Source organism: Ochotona princeps, chromosome 22, assembly GCF_030435755.1.
Source record: "Ochotona princeps isolate mOchPri1 chromosome 22, mOchPri1.hap1, whole genome shotgun sequence".
Classification (NCBI taxonomy): domain Eukaryota; kingdom Metazoa; phylum Chordata; class Mammalia; order Lagomorpha; family Ochotonidae; genus Ochotona; species Ochotona princeps.
The window spans coordinates 2,610,971-2,626,516 of record NC_080853.1 but is presented as its reverse complement, the minus strand read 5'-3'; the positions used below and the strand labels follow the sequence as shown (position 1 = coordinate 2,626,516).

Genomic DNA, 15,546 nt, shown 5'->3' with positions numbered 1-15,546 from the left:
TTTTAATATGAAGCAAATTTCATCCTCAAAATCACTTCCAGGCAACTGTGTCTGTTTAGAATTTAATAATGCTATTTTATTGCTACTTTATCATATTTTAGTTGAGTTTCATTAGGAGAAACTAATACGAGACTCCCTAAATGTGTTTAAATAAAAGAAATTATCTATGACGGCAGCTCAGACACCCGCGGGGGTTCCCAGGGCCCTTGACGGCCTGCTGCCAGGCACCCCCAGGGAAGGCCTCAGCCACTCCAGGTCCTGCCACCCACAGGGTTTCACCTGGGCCCAAGTACTAGCTGTTACGGGCATTTGGGAAATCAGTCAGCAAAGTAGAAGCTCTCTTTGTCTTAAAAAAAAAAAAAAAAGGAAAATCAATTTTTAAAAAAATACAGGTGCTGCATTGATAAAATGAAAATATGAAATATGGTATATATGTGACCCAAGCCAAGGAAAATACTCCTACTAAGAAAGGAATACATACACAGAGAACAGTACCTGTTATTTCAAGCACTGAAAATCAATTTTTCATGTAAGCAGATATGTTCCCTAGAGCCTTTCGACATTAGAAGATCCACTAGCGTCCAAATTCATGAGATTAGCAGAAAGATCGTTACTGTTTCCCTGTGCATCGTGTGTTAATTTCACTACCACTGCCAAGTACCAGCGCTCACTAATGTGTGTGTGCAAGCAAGGGCAGCCGTCCTTTCCTCCAAGCGAGGACAGCCGCTGCTGTCAGCCCACTGTCCGCTGGAAGGCATCTGACCGCTGCCGATTTAATAACCTCTTCCCCTGACGTTTTAATGGCTTTTTTTTTCTTTATTAAGTCTTCAAAGACAAACAGCTGATGAACTATAGAATTATAGGGCAGCATTTCTCAGGCTTGGCACTGTCTGAGTTCTGGACAAAATAATTCTTCACCATGGGGTGTCCTGTGCATCGTGGGATGTCAACAGCAAGCCTGGCGCCAGGCACACTTCTAAGTGTGGCAGTGACAGACATGTAGAGTCGGGGGTGACGACCCCCCCAGCTGACAGGCACTGTCACATGGATATGTGTGTGGGATATAACAAAATCCCCCCAGCTGACAGGCACTGTAACATGTATATGTGTGTAGGGGCATGACATAACCCCCCCAGCTGACAGACGAAACACGTATGTGTGTGTGTGTGTGTAGAGGTTAACAACCCCCCAGCTGACACTGTAACATGTATGTGGGGGGCAGGTACCAAAACATCTTTAGCTGACAGACACTGTAACATTTGTGTGTGGAAGACACAACAAAATGTTTCTAGCTGACAGACACTATAACATGTACATGCGGGGGGGGGGGGGGGGGGGGGGGGGGCGGAGGACAAAATCCTCCCAGCTGACAGACTCCGTAACAGACAAAGACCTGTCTAGCACTGCAAGGGGACAACCTCTGGCTGGTGAGAAAGACCAAGCCCAGCCTGCACCTGCTCTGCCCGCCGCCCACACCCTCCCTCCCTCCTTCCATCACCTGCAATCTTAGGGCCTCTTGGGAATGGTTTTTCCAGAAGTGCAGTGGCTTCTCCAGTCACCGGGCATTGCACTGGCTGTCCCCTCAGCCTGGACCCTGAAGGTGGCTCATCCCCTCAGCACTCTCTCCTGGGACCACCTCACTCTGAAACTGAAGCCCCTCATCCACACCCCACTTGCCCTGATCTACTCTTCTATTATTCCAGGAAACTCGCCTCCTGTAACACCTGAAACAATTCCTTTCTGTTTACTGTTTCTCAGTGATATCCACTCCCCCCAACCCTGCCTGGGCAGGAATGTTTGATTAGTTCATTGATATGCCTGGCACAGAGCACCACTCAATAAATGCTGCTGAGTGAGTGGTAAGGAGCCCCCACCTACAAAGCTATGCCCCTGACAACCACGATCCCAGCTCCGAAGAATTTTCCAGCATTTACATCTCCAACCATTGCTGAGACAGTGTGTCATTTGGCAAGTGCTGACCAGAGCAAGGAGTGGAGGTCCACGTGGCGGTAGCACATGCACCCAATAACCCCCCAGCCCGGCAAGTGCAGGCCACACATAAACATGGGGCATCTTAAGCATTCAAGTCAGAAATGAAATACAAGGCAACATATAAATAACTCCCTGCTCAAAAGCTTAAATAATGCAGAAAAGTAAAGCTTTGTAAAGAAAATCTTTGTAACACAAATGTCTGCTTTCCTGGTTCTTTTCAAATACGGATTATACTAATACCAATCTGCCATCCTCACCATGCTCAGCTCGGGAGCAGCACCTGTCACATCTCAGGGCCCTGGCCAGCTGACACAGGACTACAACCCAGCAAGAATAGCAGGGTTAAGTTGGGAAGACTCACAAGCGCCAGCGTCTTTCCCTCCATGCCACACACTCAGTACCTGGTGCCTGGGCTGCACACACAGACAGCCATCTCCCTGGCTGTTGTGCCCAATGTTCTGGAAGCTGCTGCAGCAGTCGGCTGCTTCATGCCCACTGGGGCACAGACTGAGTTCAAAGTCAAAGCCACAGCCAAGACCTATCAGTTCACCTCACTGCCCAGCCCAAATTACAGTGGTTCTGAGCTCACACAACCAGACCAGGCCTTTAAGCAAGCGCCTGCCCACTCTGTCAAGAATAATAGGAATATTGTTTAGCTCTGATTCCAAGTAGCTAAGTATAAAAACAACAACAAATTGAACTCTATCTGGTTAAAAGGCCCACAGAAAAACAAAAATAATCAAACAACATCACTTTTCGGCCTTTTGGCTAAGATCAAGTGTAAAAATAATCAAACATGTTTCTAGAACCTATCATTCTGGGAGGAAAATGAGGTTCTCTTCTGGTTGTTTTCAAGGTTCCTTGCCAGATTGACAAATAAAGGCAGTGTCCCTGTTGGACATAAAAGACTGGGACATCAAACAAATCGAATGAGGGCACAGCAGCGAAAATGTGCCGTGGAACCTCAAGTTCCTGCCTGTACAAGAGGTCTTAAAACCAGCTGAGGGCAAATTAGCATCCTACATCTAATGCTAGGTGAATGTACTTCACAGGTTCATACGAATACAAATCAATAAAGGAAAGAAACGGACAACCCTTTGACACTGAAGTGAAGATGGCGCTCGGGACACCGCTGTTCTGTGTGGGAATGCTTGGTTTGAGTCCCAACTCCACTTCTGATTGCAGCTCCCTGCTGACATGCACCCTGGCAGGCAGCAGGGGACAGCTCCGTAGCTTAGGTCCTTACCGCTCCAGTAGGAAACCTGACTTTGACCTGGCTCAGCCCTGGCTGCTGCGGTCATTGGGAGTGAAACGGCAGATACAAGATCTCTATGTGCCTGATTTTCAAATGAATGAAAATAATCTTTCTAAACACAAAACAAAAAAAGAACAAATAGAAATTTCTCAGGTCATTTCGCAGCCAGAAATATTGAAAAGGTTGGTGCAAACACAGAAGCCTATTAATAACAAACACATCTGAGACACAACCCGTCCCCTTCACACTCGACATCAGGTAACAACAGTTGACTGCAATTCATTGGGCTGAGTACAGGAGAGTCCGAGAAGACTGGATTCCTGTACCGAAACAGTGCCCACGGAGACAGAGGTCACTGCATCAATGCACGTGCCCACCGCACAGCAACAGCTGTGTGTGGGATGCAGCTACAAACGGGGTGAGGAGCAGAACCAGTGCTGCCCGAAAGAAAGTGGAAGAAAAGCACCCCTAGAACAGAAGGGACATGTGAGTTGGGTCCCCAAGACTGAACAGGACTCTGCCATGGGAAGAGTCGAGTCTGGGGGAGGGGAAAAGAACAGCCCAGACAAAGCCATGAGCGCAAGAGGAAAGCAACATGGTCTGCCATCTTCAAGAACTCTGGGGAAGCCTGAGACTTTACATGAGGCCATGGGGCTCGAACTGAGACCCCAACACTAAAATTGGTCTTGAAAAAGTGATATAAAAAATAATAAACACAATCAAACATACTTAATGAGATGCCTTTATTGGCCCAGGCAGGAAGAGAGCTGGAGCTGGAGGCAGAATGTTATGGCACGTCTATCCGAGCAAGCATTTTCATTAAGAATCCGTTCTCCGGGCATTCCCAATATTTACGATTCTCCATTCAGCATGTCATCCTGTCACTATAACTCTACGTGAGATGTGCCACCCTAGGCCAGACCAATTATCCATACGATTCAATATTCTGTCCCTGACATCATACTAGTGGAGACCACACGGGGAACATGATAGATGTGGCCACTATGTTTAGGCTAGAAGATTGGTTCACGGCAACCAAAGGTTAGCCCTTTCTGAATAGTTTGTACTTAAAAAGAGAGAGAGGGAAACTTATTCATGTTGAACTTTGAAAAATAGTGATTTGTAGAAGGTATCAATTGCCACTTTAGGATCAACAATAACTTACCAGAGTCATCGTGATCTGGGCGTTAACTAGGATCAACCGTTCTCATGCTGTTTTGTTCTTTTTTTGCTAATTGGCTTATCAGTATTAATGCAGACCCCCAAATTGAGACTACTGCTAAAGGCCAGACTAGAAAACCCTGACCCGTGGCCAATGTCCTAGATTCTTCACTGGCTTTTGAGAGCAATCGGATCCCCTCCGTGCTGCAGGTTCTGGTTGACTTAGCTAAGTTCCAATGGCACGGTGCACAGGCAAGCTTGTTCTACATATGAACGTCATGCTCTCATAACCCATGATTTCTGAGCTCTCATCTGAGCAGCTCCAGCCAATGGTTAATGTTTAAACTGTGTATCTTTGAGGGCTACCTGTGGTTGTCTGCAGCACTGTGCGGTGGGCTGCATAACGGATCAACCAAGCTGCACAGCAGCGTTCTTTCCACACCGTGCATACATGGAAATTCCTCTTTGATTTGTAGCTTTAATCAAGGCTTCCAAAACCTGTCGTGATTTACGACTCTGACTTTCACACTGACGGTCAATGGGAAACATTTACTTGAATTACCTGCCAGGAAGAACCCTGCAGCTGGAAGAAGTTCATATACTCACTTCCATATTACACATTTCAATTCTCCTACCAGCTCACCTGGTCGGGGCACAGAAATAGAGGGTGGGAGGCAAATGATTGGGGCAGAGTCTAGACAAGATTAACAAACAGGACAATAGGACTAAAAAATACACCATTAGCCAGACTTGAGGCAAATTCAAAAATGAAAAGAGGTTGCAGAAGAAAGCCAGCAGCCCTGGGACTGGCATTGGCATGCAGTAGGGTAAATGCTGGCATCTCTTACCAGAGCGCTGGTTTAGGTCCCAGCTGCTCCACTTCCAATCCAGCTCCCCGTGAAAGCACACGGGAAGACAGCAGAGCATGACGTCACCCATGGAAGACCCACGCAGAGCTGCACGCTTCTGGTGTCAGCCTGGCCCAGCTCCCCAGCCATTTGGGCAGTAAGCCAGCAGGTGGGGGAGCTCTGTCCCTGTTTCTCTCAATCTCTCTCTCTAAAATTCTGCCTTTCAAACACACACAAAGCAAATCGTTAAAAAAGGGCCTTCATCAGTGATTTTTTAAAAAAAGATTTATATTTAAAAGGCAGTTATAGAATGAAGGGTGGTTGGGCCTGGTGGTGTGGCCTAGCGGCTGAGGTCCTCACCTTGAGCACGCTGGGATCCCATATGGGTGCCGGTTCTAGTCCAGGCAGCTCCGCTTCCCATCTAGCTCCCTGCCAGTGGCCTGGGAAAGCAGTCAAGGACAGCCCAGAGCCTTGGGACCCTGCACCCGTGTGGGACACCTGGAGGAAATTCCTGGCTCCTGGCTCCGGATCAGCACAGCACCGGCCGTCGCGGCTCACTTGGGGAGTGAATCATCGGACGGAAGATCTTCCTCTCTGTCTCTCCTCCTCTCTGTATATCTGACTTTGTAATTAAAAAAAAAAAAAAAAAAATGAAGGGTTGAGAGACAGAAAAAGAGAGAGATCTTCCAAGTGTTGCTTCACTCCCCAGATGGTGCAATAGCTAGGGCACGGGCTGAGTCAATGCAAAGCTAGGAGCCAGCAGTTGGGCCCGGGTCTCCCACATGGCAGTGCGGGCCTAAGCTCCTGAGCCTTCTTCCACTGCTTTCTCAGGTGCACTAAGAGGGAGCTGGCTGGGAAGGGGAGCAGTCGGGACTCCACCAGTGCTCATACGGGCTGCCAGCATCACAGGCAGCAGTTTTATCTACAATGCCTCAACACCAACCCCATTTTAGAGTTTTCAACAACCTTGCAGCTGGGTGGGGGTGTGCTATTTTCCGATAGTTCAAAACATGTCATCAGAATGTTGAGCAAAATAAAGCCAAGTCTCTATCACCAACCTTGGCCAAAGTGCCAGAGGCCTGTCGTCTTCCTTCCAGAAACCCTAAACTTCTGAGCAGCAAGGCTGAGGGCCACGCAGTACTTACATGGGGCAGCTGCTGCCCGGCTCCCCCGCTCCCCACTCTGCCCCTCAGTCCAGCCATATTCATTTTAAAGCTTTTTAATTGCAGTATTACACACAGAAGAATGAGAAACTAATAAATACACCACTTCAGTTTCCCCAAATGGAACACAGCTGTGTAGCCAGCGCTCCGCTCCCAGACAACTTACCCGGCATCTCTAAAGCCATCTCATGCTCCCTTCCCGCTTCCCAGGTTAGCTCTGCTGCCTTTTGTTCTAGATAATTCATTCTATAACAGTGCTTTTCCATTGTGTAAACACACTACAATTTATAATCCATTATACTCACAATGGATGTTTTGAATAGATTCGTTTCTGACTCTTAAGAGCAGTGCTACTATGAACAAGTCTTTTCCAGCACATACGTTCACTTTTTCTTGCGCATTTAACCAGGGGTAGGAGCATTAGATCCCTCAAATCCTTTTGTTGTTGTTGTTAAGGTTTGTCGAGTGCGTATGAACCATGAGAGTGGGGTCTGCACTCTCTCTCATCCTTTCTGTTACTCTACCTTTCAAATAATTAAAAAAGAAAAAGAAAGTAAAACTGTCTCATGGATGTTTATCCTTAGGTTAAAAAACTAGAATACTCAGAAAAGAGGCTGGCACGTGGCATGTTTGGGTTGCCTGCCTAATAACTGCACCCCAAAATTTAGAGTCTCCACCATTCCCGCATTAAGCCTAAAGCTCACTGGCTGGTGAAGGCAGCCTGAACGGCAGCCCCTGCCCCTCTCAGCCTCTTTCCTTCTTCCCCTCAGCACACCGGTTCCTCCCCAGGCTGTGGCTCACTTGCCAAGCCTTCTCCAAACTGCACCTGAGCACAGAGCCCATGCCCACTAGAACTCCCTTTCTCAGCCAGACCCAACTCCAAGGTAACCTCCAGTCAGAAGCGTTCCCTTGGGCGCCGGTTCTAATCCCAGCAGCCCCGCTTCCCATCCAGCTCCCTGCTTGTGGCCTGGGAAAGCAGTCAAGGACAGCCCAAGGCCTTGGGACCCTGCACCCACATGAGAGACCCGGAAGAGGATTATCTGGGCTCCTGGCTTTGGATCAGCGCAGCACCATCCGTTGCGGCCTCTTGGGGAGTGAATCATCGGACGGAAGATATTTCTCCTGTCTCCCCTCCTCTCTGTATATCTGACTCTGTAACAATAATAATAATAATAATAATAAAGAAGTGTTCCCTCTACTCCCAATAGGCCGGGTCCTTGGTCCTTCTGATGCTCTGCTTGCTCACTCCTCCACTATGGCAGCCCTGGGCTCTGGGACTCTGGGACATCATTCTTGCAGGCCATCGGTGTCTCAGCAGCGGAACCCGCGGCTTCCCCATAGCCATGTGCTCAGCACCGCCTGCCGTGGGCCCCCCCAGGAGAAGCTGGAAAAACACCTGCTCCAGGCGTGACTCTGCGGCTCGCCCTTGCTCTTGGCCTCCGCCCAGAAGGGTGAGGACTAATGCACATTTTGAAGGTCAAAACCACTTTCTCACACATTAGCTAGGTTTTGTTGCAAATTTTCTGTTCAAAATAACCTATTTTGTGTTCAAAGTCCTTTTAAACCTTTTTTTTAAAGCAGATAATTTCTGATGCTCCCCTGCTTGCCTCACAAGAAATGGAAGGTATTAACTAAGGTCACTGCCAAGAAGGAGTGCGGGCAGGCAGATTCTACTCCCACCACTTGCTCTTTTGGTCTTGGTCTCCTCGGGCTGGCAGGAAAGAGGCTCACATTTTTATCTCCAACACATTACAGCAAAAAATGAGACTTGAAGCTCGGGCAACCTGTCACTGGGTATTCAACAAAGCAGAAGCGCTACCACAGAGAGCTGGCTCTTTTTCTTTTTTTTAAAGATTTAGTTATTTTTACTACAAAGTCAGATATAAAGAGAGGAAGAGAGACAGAGCAGAAGAGCTTCCGTCCGATGATTCACTCCCCAAGTGAGCCGCGACGGCCGGTGCTGCGCCCAGGAATTTCCTCCAGGTGTCCCACAAGGGTGCAGGGTCCCAAGGCTCTGGGCTGTCCTTGACTGCTTTCCCAGGCCACAAGCAGGGAGCTGAATGGGAAGCGGAGCTGCCTGGACTAGAACCGGCACCCATATGGGATCCCGGGGCGTTCAAGGCGAGGACTTCAGCCGCTAGGCCACACCGCTGGGCCCGAGCTGGCTCTTTTTACTGTTCCCAGGTGTGGAGCTGGGATCAAGGCTGCTCAGTTAATGCGGACTCAAGGGCTTGAACGAGATGAGACCAAGTTTGACTTAGGGCCAAAGGGAGCAAAACACCGCCGGTGGGCCAGAGTCAACCCAGTGCCTATATCTGCACATAAAGTTTTATTAGGACACAGCACATCACTCACTTATGCACTCACCTATGTACTGCTTATAGCGGCTGCCTAGCTACAACAGCAGAAGCAAGTGGCCATGTCAGACACCTGCCCAGCAAAGCCTGAAACATTTATTGTCTGAAAAAAAAAAAAGAGCTTGTCTCTGATTTAGAGAACAGTTTAATGCCTGGACTGTGTTCTACTTCCTAAGAATTAAGATATTCAAGTATTTCCTCATCTTGTTCAAATTATATCAATTAACAGAGATTTTTTCGTATTAAAAAAATCAACAATGATTCAAGTTTCCAGGAAATTTGGGGAAAATATTCAACAGTTTGGCTGAGGGCTCAAATCATGATGTGTCTCCATTTGGAGCCACACAGGTTTGTCACGGTCCCGGTAAAGAACATTGTTACAAACATGGAACAAGTGGGCAGGTAGAATGGAAAGCCTTTCACTCTGGAAGATGTCTTTCATTCAAGGTTGAGCACACACTGCTTCTTCCAGGAAGATCTGAAGCCTCGGCTTACACTCCACTGCCTGGGCTAATCCTGCTCGCAGCAAAGCTCCAGGCATGATGTGCTGGCACCCTGCTATTCTTACAAGCAAAATTTCACTTTCTTCCAACTTCTCCACAGCTTCCTCTTGAAAAGTGAGCATTTGGAAAGAAACACACTGCACTTTAAACACTAATTTTATCAGCCTTTGAAAGCTAAATGCATCTTGTAATAACTTTACAGTTACTTCAGAATTGAAACACAGCCTTCCAGCTCTACCTGCGAATGTCTGATCAGATGTGACACTCTCATTTCATTTTATAAAAACCTTTTGCTATGGAAAGTTTCCAACATGTGCAAGAGCAGAAAGAACAACCCCAGCTTCCACAAGAATCTTAATTATGATCCTTTTTCCCATTTATGCCTCCTCCTGGCCTTATTACTTATTGCAGTATTTGGAAGCAAACTTCATGCATCAAATCATTGCAGCCATCAATGTTTATTTCTGTTAGGTAAAGTCCTTTTACCTTGAACAAAACAATGATACTGCTATCATAGCAAACAAAAGCAATAAGTCTTAATATTTTCTAATACCCAGCCCAAGTTCAATGTTCTCCAACTATCTCAATAATGTCTTTTGATAGTCAGTCTGTTCATCCAAGGATCCAAGTAAAACCATACACTGTCTTTCGCTGATATGGCTCTAAGCTCTCTTTTCATCCACCCATTTAAACTCCAACTCCACGTGCTAGAGGCGCCGTGGACACTCACAAACACGGACAGCTCCATGTTCTCCACACAACCCAACCGACCGAGCAGCATGGGGCCTTCTTGCCATCTCCCAGGCCATCTGCTCGCAAGAGGATGAATTGAGATTGCTTTAGCAAACCAATTCTCTAAAATGAAATCTCTTCTGAGTTGGGATGGCCTGAAGACTCCTAAGTGATTTAAAAAACAAAGCATCCATGTGAAAATAGTGAAACTTCATCAAGACTCACACAGTCAGTCAGAGGAGCCCCTGATCCATTCCCATTAACTGCAGCACTCGGGCAGGCAGGATGTTCGTGGAAAAAGCAACAATGCCCAAGCAGGAGAATGACACAACCTCACACAACCAGCCCTCATGCCAGCACCCAGCTAAGGGTACGGCACTAAAAAGCACAACACACAAGACTATAGGAGTGTGACCATTGGCCCCAGCACCTGGGAGCCATGCCATGCAAGCTAAGCTAAACTTTATCATCAGTAAAAGAGTAGTAGTCCCGCCTACTTCCCAGGGTAGCAGCTACCAGCACCAATCTGGAAGATCCCCAATGAAAACCCAGTAAGAAGGGTGAAACCCATGCTCCCTGCGATAGAGGCTAACAGGTCTGTGAGGTACTGACTCATCTAAGCTTCTCACCAGTCCTGGGGGTACTGCTTAGTCTTATGCCATTTTCCAGAGTGGGTGGAGCTAACACAAGTACCGGTGTGGGAAAACCAGGATGCAGGAGACAAGACACTACAGGTCTTGCTCTCAGTCATACCTCCATGGGGGGACACAAGAGTAGGACCCAGAGGAGCACTAATGGGGGCAGGGCAGAGCCCCTCATCTTATAGCCAGGAGATCCACTTACCATGAAGTCGTGGGGTACAGTATGCTGTCCCTCCCCAACTGCTGCCCAACTAGAAGCCCCAGGAGGCTCCCATAGCAGTTCCTTCCAAGGCACAGAGATGCTTGGAGTCAGCCTGACCAATGATTGGTCTTCAGCCATCTGGAAGCCTCTCTTCCCACAAGTTCCAGACACCCAGTACTCACTCAAACAGGCCCAAAGTAAAATCACAATTTTCTTCCTGTGTAATCACTTAATTCTCTTACAAAAAGCCTGAAGGAAACTAGCTTCCAGAAAAGGAGTTCAAGCCATAGGGTGTGCTGTGCTGTGAGAAGACCAAGCTGGCTGCTGACAGCTCGAAGCTGTTTGCTTCTTAGAGTTCCCAGTGGGACCGCAGGAAGCAGAAACCCCAGTCAACACGGCACATGGCTCAAGCCGTTGGCTTAGACAATCAAATGACCAGAAATGGGCTTTTCCAGCCAGGCCAAGCATCCAGTCTAGGAACGAGACGCCCCTTGCCTGCGGCTCAACACTGCCCACCCACATGCCTGTGTCTATGTTCCTGAAGACACCCATGGGCTAAAGCTGCCAGCTCTGCCACCCCATGAGTGAGAATCCGGTCAATATCTGTAATAAGGACTGTTGCTGTTACTCGTGTTTCTGCACAGGGATCTATGCTCAACCCTCAGTCATCCTAGAGGGGGCACTCAGGAAGGGACCCCACTTCTCAGGAGCACCTGCAAGCCTGCACAGGCCAACACTCCCTCCAGAACCGCAGCACCTAACCTTGAGCTTGCAAGCACCCCTTTAAGGCTCAGGCTGCTTGAATGCCATTGTGCCTGGCCTGCACCACAACTTCTACTATTAGGAAACAGAGCTGCTGGTGGGACGGGGCAGTGTACAGAACGCCCCCAATTCATGTTGGTGGTGTTGAGGATCTGCTGCGGCGGGTCCGCTTCACCAAGCAGCCTGCTGCCAGGGTCTTGGTCACCCTCAGCTGGCAAGTCCCCTCTCCTGCCTGCCCTGGCCCCAGGGCTCCTGGGGGCTGATGGCTGCCCTTGTTGCAGGGTGCGAGCAAGATCACACCAGACATGTCTAAGGTTTATTAAGGAGTCTTTATTAATCAAGCTTGAAGACAACAGAGCACAATGGCAAATTACTAGCCCATACAACAATCCACCTAATCATAATCCAACCAATCATAATCCCAAAAGAAACAAATGGTCATCATCCTTAAGTCCATCTATTAAGCTGAAGACCTATGTCCCAGCTTCCCCAACAATATATGTTATCCTAAGAGACATGCAACAAATAACCGGGACACACTCACAAAGAACCTGGACACGCTTACAAATAACCGGGACACACTCACAAAGAACCTGGACACACTTACAAAGCTGCAGACTTTCACCTTTGCCTGGCTTCTTTGCTCACATTCTACTACTGCTAGGCCTCACCCCTCCTGGAACTCCTGATAGCACACAAACCAGTAACATTATTATAACCGTTGTCCCATCTAAGCAGCACACAGGGACCATGCTCAGGGGATTACCTGTCCTGGGTCAGCCAAGAGTCGAGGTGCCAGAGTAACAGAAGCACCTGGCCAGAAAGAGAGTGAGGCCCCTGCTTCATGCGCCTTTTTAAAGGGGCTTGTGAGGGGAGTGGTTACACAACAATGTAATACCGTCCCCTCTCAGTTGATAGGTGAGTCACAGGTGGGCAGGAGCGAATACCCAAGTGTTGTGGGCTAAAGAGTTGATTAATGCTCGTTAGGATGGGCAGGAACAGGAACTGGGCTTGCAGCTAAAAACACCTAGACTAATTGGACTTCCAGTATCCTGGCTCATTTAGGATGTGGGGGAAGTGGTTGAGGATGCAATTACTATTCCATTGTGTAGGACCCACCTTCAGGACAGAGGTTGGGGGTCACAGCCAAATTTCATTTGCCCACTGTCAATGGGTGCTGGCTATCACTGGCTGCACCCCATAACACCCTGACTCATCTTTGGAAGTCCCTGGTCTGCATCAGCAGGTGCTGACTGCACAAGAAGTCAGAGACTACCTGCCTTGACAGCCTGACCCTCCCAAGCCTCCTGCCCCAAAGACTGTTGCATTGAGGAGAGGGCAGAGGCCGTCCACCTGCAGGACTTGACAAAGTCCACAAAGTTTCCCTAGCACAGCCATCCTTGCCCCAGAGTAGAGGGCGTGCCCGCCCAGTGAGGAGGTCCCGCTGTGCAGGTCATAATACCCAGCGACAGACCTCTCGCGCTGTGCGCACCCCCGGGATTCTGTGACAGGGTCCCAGGGAGGGGCGGGGCGCCCCAACTGTTACTTACAATCATGTAAGTCATCCTGCAAGTCCAGAAAGTGCAGGGTCATCCCTCAAAACCAAGAGACACACACATAAGGAGCTGCTGGGGGCTGCTGCGCGCCTGGCCGGGCGCTCTCGTGAGGAGGGGGCGGGCGCGTCGGGCGCCACGAGAGCCCGGCCCCACTCACCCGCCATCTTGGAGTGGGCGGGGCTCGGCCGCACGCTCCGCCCCCGGGCCTGCCGCGCCGCTCGGCTCCGCCCTCGCGGCGAAGGTGGCTGCCGGGGTGGGCGGGGAGGTCAGGTGACCCGGCCGGCGTCCCAAGATGGCGGCCACGGCGGCGCCCGGGAGGCCCTGGTGGCGTCCCGGCCACTGAGGAGGGCTCCGCGCGGCTGGCGGCGGACGGGCCGGGCCGAGGGCCGGCGGGTAGGCGGCCGTCGTCTCTCCGCGCCCCGAGGCCGGGGCTGGGCCGTCCGGCGGCGTCGCCGGGGGATGCTCCTGCTGGGCCCGGCCTCTCTTTCCTCAACTTAGGGCGGCGGCGGGCCCGCGCCCCTGGGTCCCGGGCCATGGCGCTGCGGGAGCTCAAAGTGTGTCTACTGGGGGTGAGTGGTGACAGCTGGCCAGGCCGGGCGGGCCGGGCGGGCAGGGACCCCCGGCGCCTTCCACCCCGATTCCCGCCTCTGTCCGAGCTGCCGGCAGCCCTCCCCGCGGACCCTCCAGCCCGGGCCGTCCCGCCCACTTGGCTGCGTCGTTGGGACGGTCCTGGAGGCTGCAGGGACCCTCCCGGTCCCAGACTTGGCGCCTGGGAACTCTGGCCGCCCCCCAGTGCTGACAGCCACCCTGGCTCCCCTGTGCAACTGGGTGAAGAGCATTTCTCAGTTTCCTCCCAGCCGAGGTACCAGTTGGAAGTTGGCCAAGTCTTCCAAAGTAAAATCAGTGACAGGGCTTGAAGTTTTGCCGGCACCCTTGGCCTCCTTTCCCGTTGTTTAGGTGTGTGTCTGAACTTGTGGGGTCCCCCTGACACTTGTCACGGAGTTTCTTTGCCCAGAAGCCCTCCAAATCAAGAAGCCCCCAAAACACGTTGGAAACCATGGCTTGCTGTGTTGTCAGCCCCCGTGGCCACTTCAAGGCCTTCCTCTGGAGGTGGTTGCTCCGTCCAAGTTTGTGTCCTTAAGCATTCAGAGAAACCCTGGAGGCTGGTCTTGTGCCCCGGTAAGGTGGGGCCAGATCTCATCAGGAGCGCCTGGTGTTACTAAGACACATTTGTCGCTGGTCTTAGAACCTGTGTGGCCCCTCCTCTGGCGTGCACTGTGTAATCTCCTCCTTACTTCACTGGTTGTGTAGCAAAACCCAGCTTGTAAAACTTACATACCATGTTAACCTTGGCTGCACAAGGTAGTTAAACTTCTCAGTCACCCGTCTCGCTCTCTTGCAGGACACGGGCGTAGGTAAATCAAGTATTGTATGGCGGTTTGTGGAAGACAGTTTCGATCCAAACATCAACCCCACAATAGGGTAAGGAATGAAGTTTGTTAAATGTATGTGCAAAGGGGTAACAGGTGTGTCACGGGTCAGGTGTCAGCCCTGCGGGTTCACCCCTGGGGGACTCTGAGACCCTGGTTCCTGTCAGTTGTGGAAGAATCCAGGCAGGGTCTGTGTGTTTTCAGGGAAACTGCCTTCAGGCTTGTGGGTGAGGCTAACCTGACTATAGACACAGAAGCTCCAGTCAACAGTTGCACCTTAAAAGAAGGCAGGATAAACAGACCCTGGAAGTATGTTTCAGGAGCTGGCTGCAAGGAGGGGGTTTTTGTCTTTCCTGGAATCGAATAGGATTGGATCCAAATACGCAGTCCCTACACTAGGGGCAAAAATGGATGGATACAGGAATGTTGAAATGTAAGGGGGTTTTGTTTTGTTTTCTTTCTCGATGTCTGGTTTTTCGGAGTAGTGAAGCTGGCTGTTCTCTGAGAGAACTCCACTGTGTGTGTGTGTTTCTCTCTGTGAGAAATGTCATTTCTAGGCTTGCCTGCCAGGCCTGGAACTGAACCGCCAACAGGGAGAAGTTTTCCGTGGTCCCTCACACAGATAGAGTATGCATCTACTCTGTGTAGGGTAGCCTGCCTCACAGAGGAATGCTTCGCAGCCGCTGAGGGGAGCTGCCCAGAGAGCACCCCTCTTGCAGTTTATGCTCTTGGGTTTCCCACATGTTTGAAGGCATGGGAATGAGACCACGTATGAAGTATGTCTGCCATTGAAATGCCTTGCACTACCATTCAAGAAGGAACTGGGTGTGTCTCCCCATGGAAAGTCTGACTTCATCTGCAGAAGGGCGTGCTTGTCCCTACCTAGGACAAGTGAGATTGCCAGGGTGTGGACTGCCAGGAGCACTGCTGACTCAGTGACTGAG

At 50.1% G+C, this 15,546-nt stretch overlaps 1 protein-coding gene and 1 long non-coding RNA gene across 2 annotated transcripts in view; one reads left to right on the top strand and one right to left on the bottom strand.

Moving 5' to 3' along the window:
- The window catches only part of LOC131482967 (uncharacterized), a 41,004-nt gene extending 27,643 nt beyond the window's left edge, over positions 1–13,361 (bottom strand). The window contains exon 1 of the long non-coding RNA XR_009247446.1: positions 13,167–13,361. This is a non-coding gene — a long non-coding RNA (uncharacterized LOC131482967). The remainder of the gene's footprint in view (positions 1–13,166) is intronic.
- Positions 13,362–13,402: 41 nt separating this feature from the next.
- Positions 13,403–15,546, top strand: part of RAB22A (RAB22A, member RAS oncogene family) — a 35,835-nt gene continuing 33,691 nt past the window's right edge. Inside the window, exons 1-2 of the mRNA XM_058679493.1 lie at positions 13,403–13,741; positions 14,575–14,654. Of these exons, the coding sequence (XP_058535476.1) occupies positions 13,706–13,741; positions 14,575–14,654 (116 nt within the window). The 5' untranslated portion in view covers positions 13,403–13,705. The remainder of the gene's footprint in view (positions 13,742–14,574; positions 14,655–15,546) is intronic.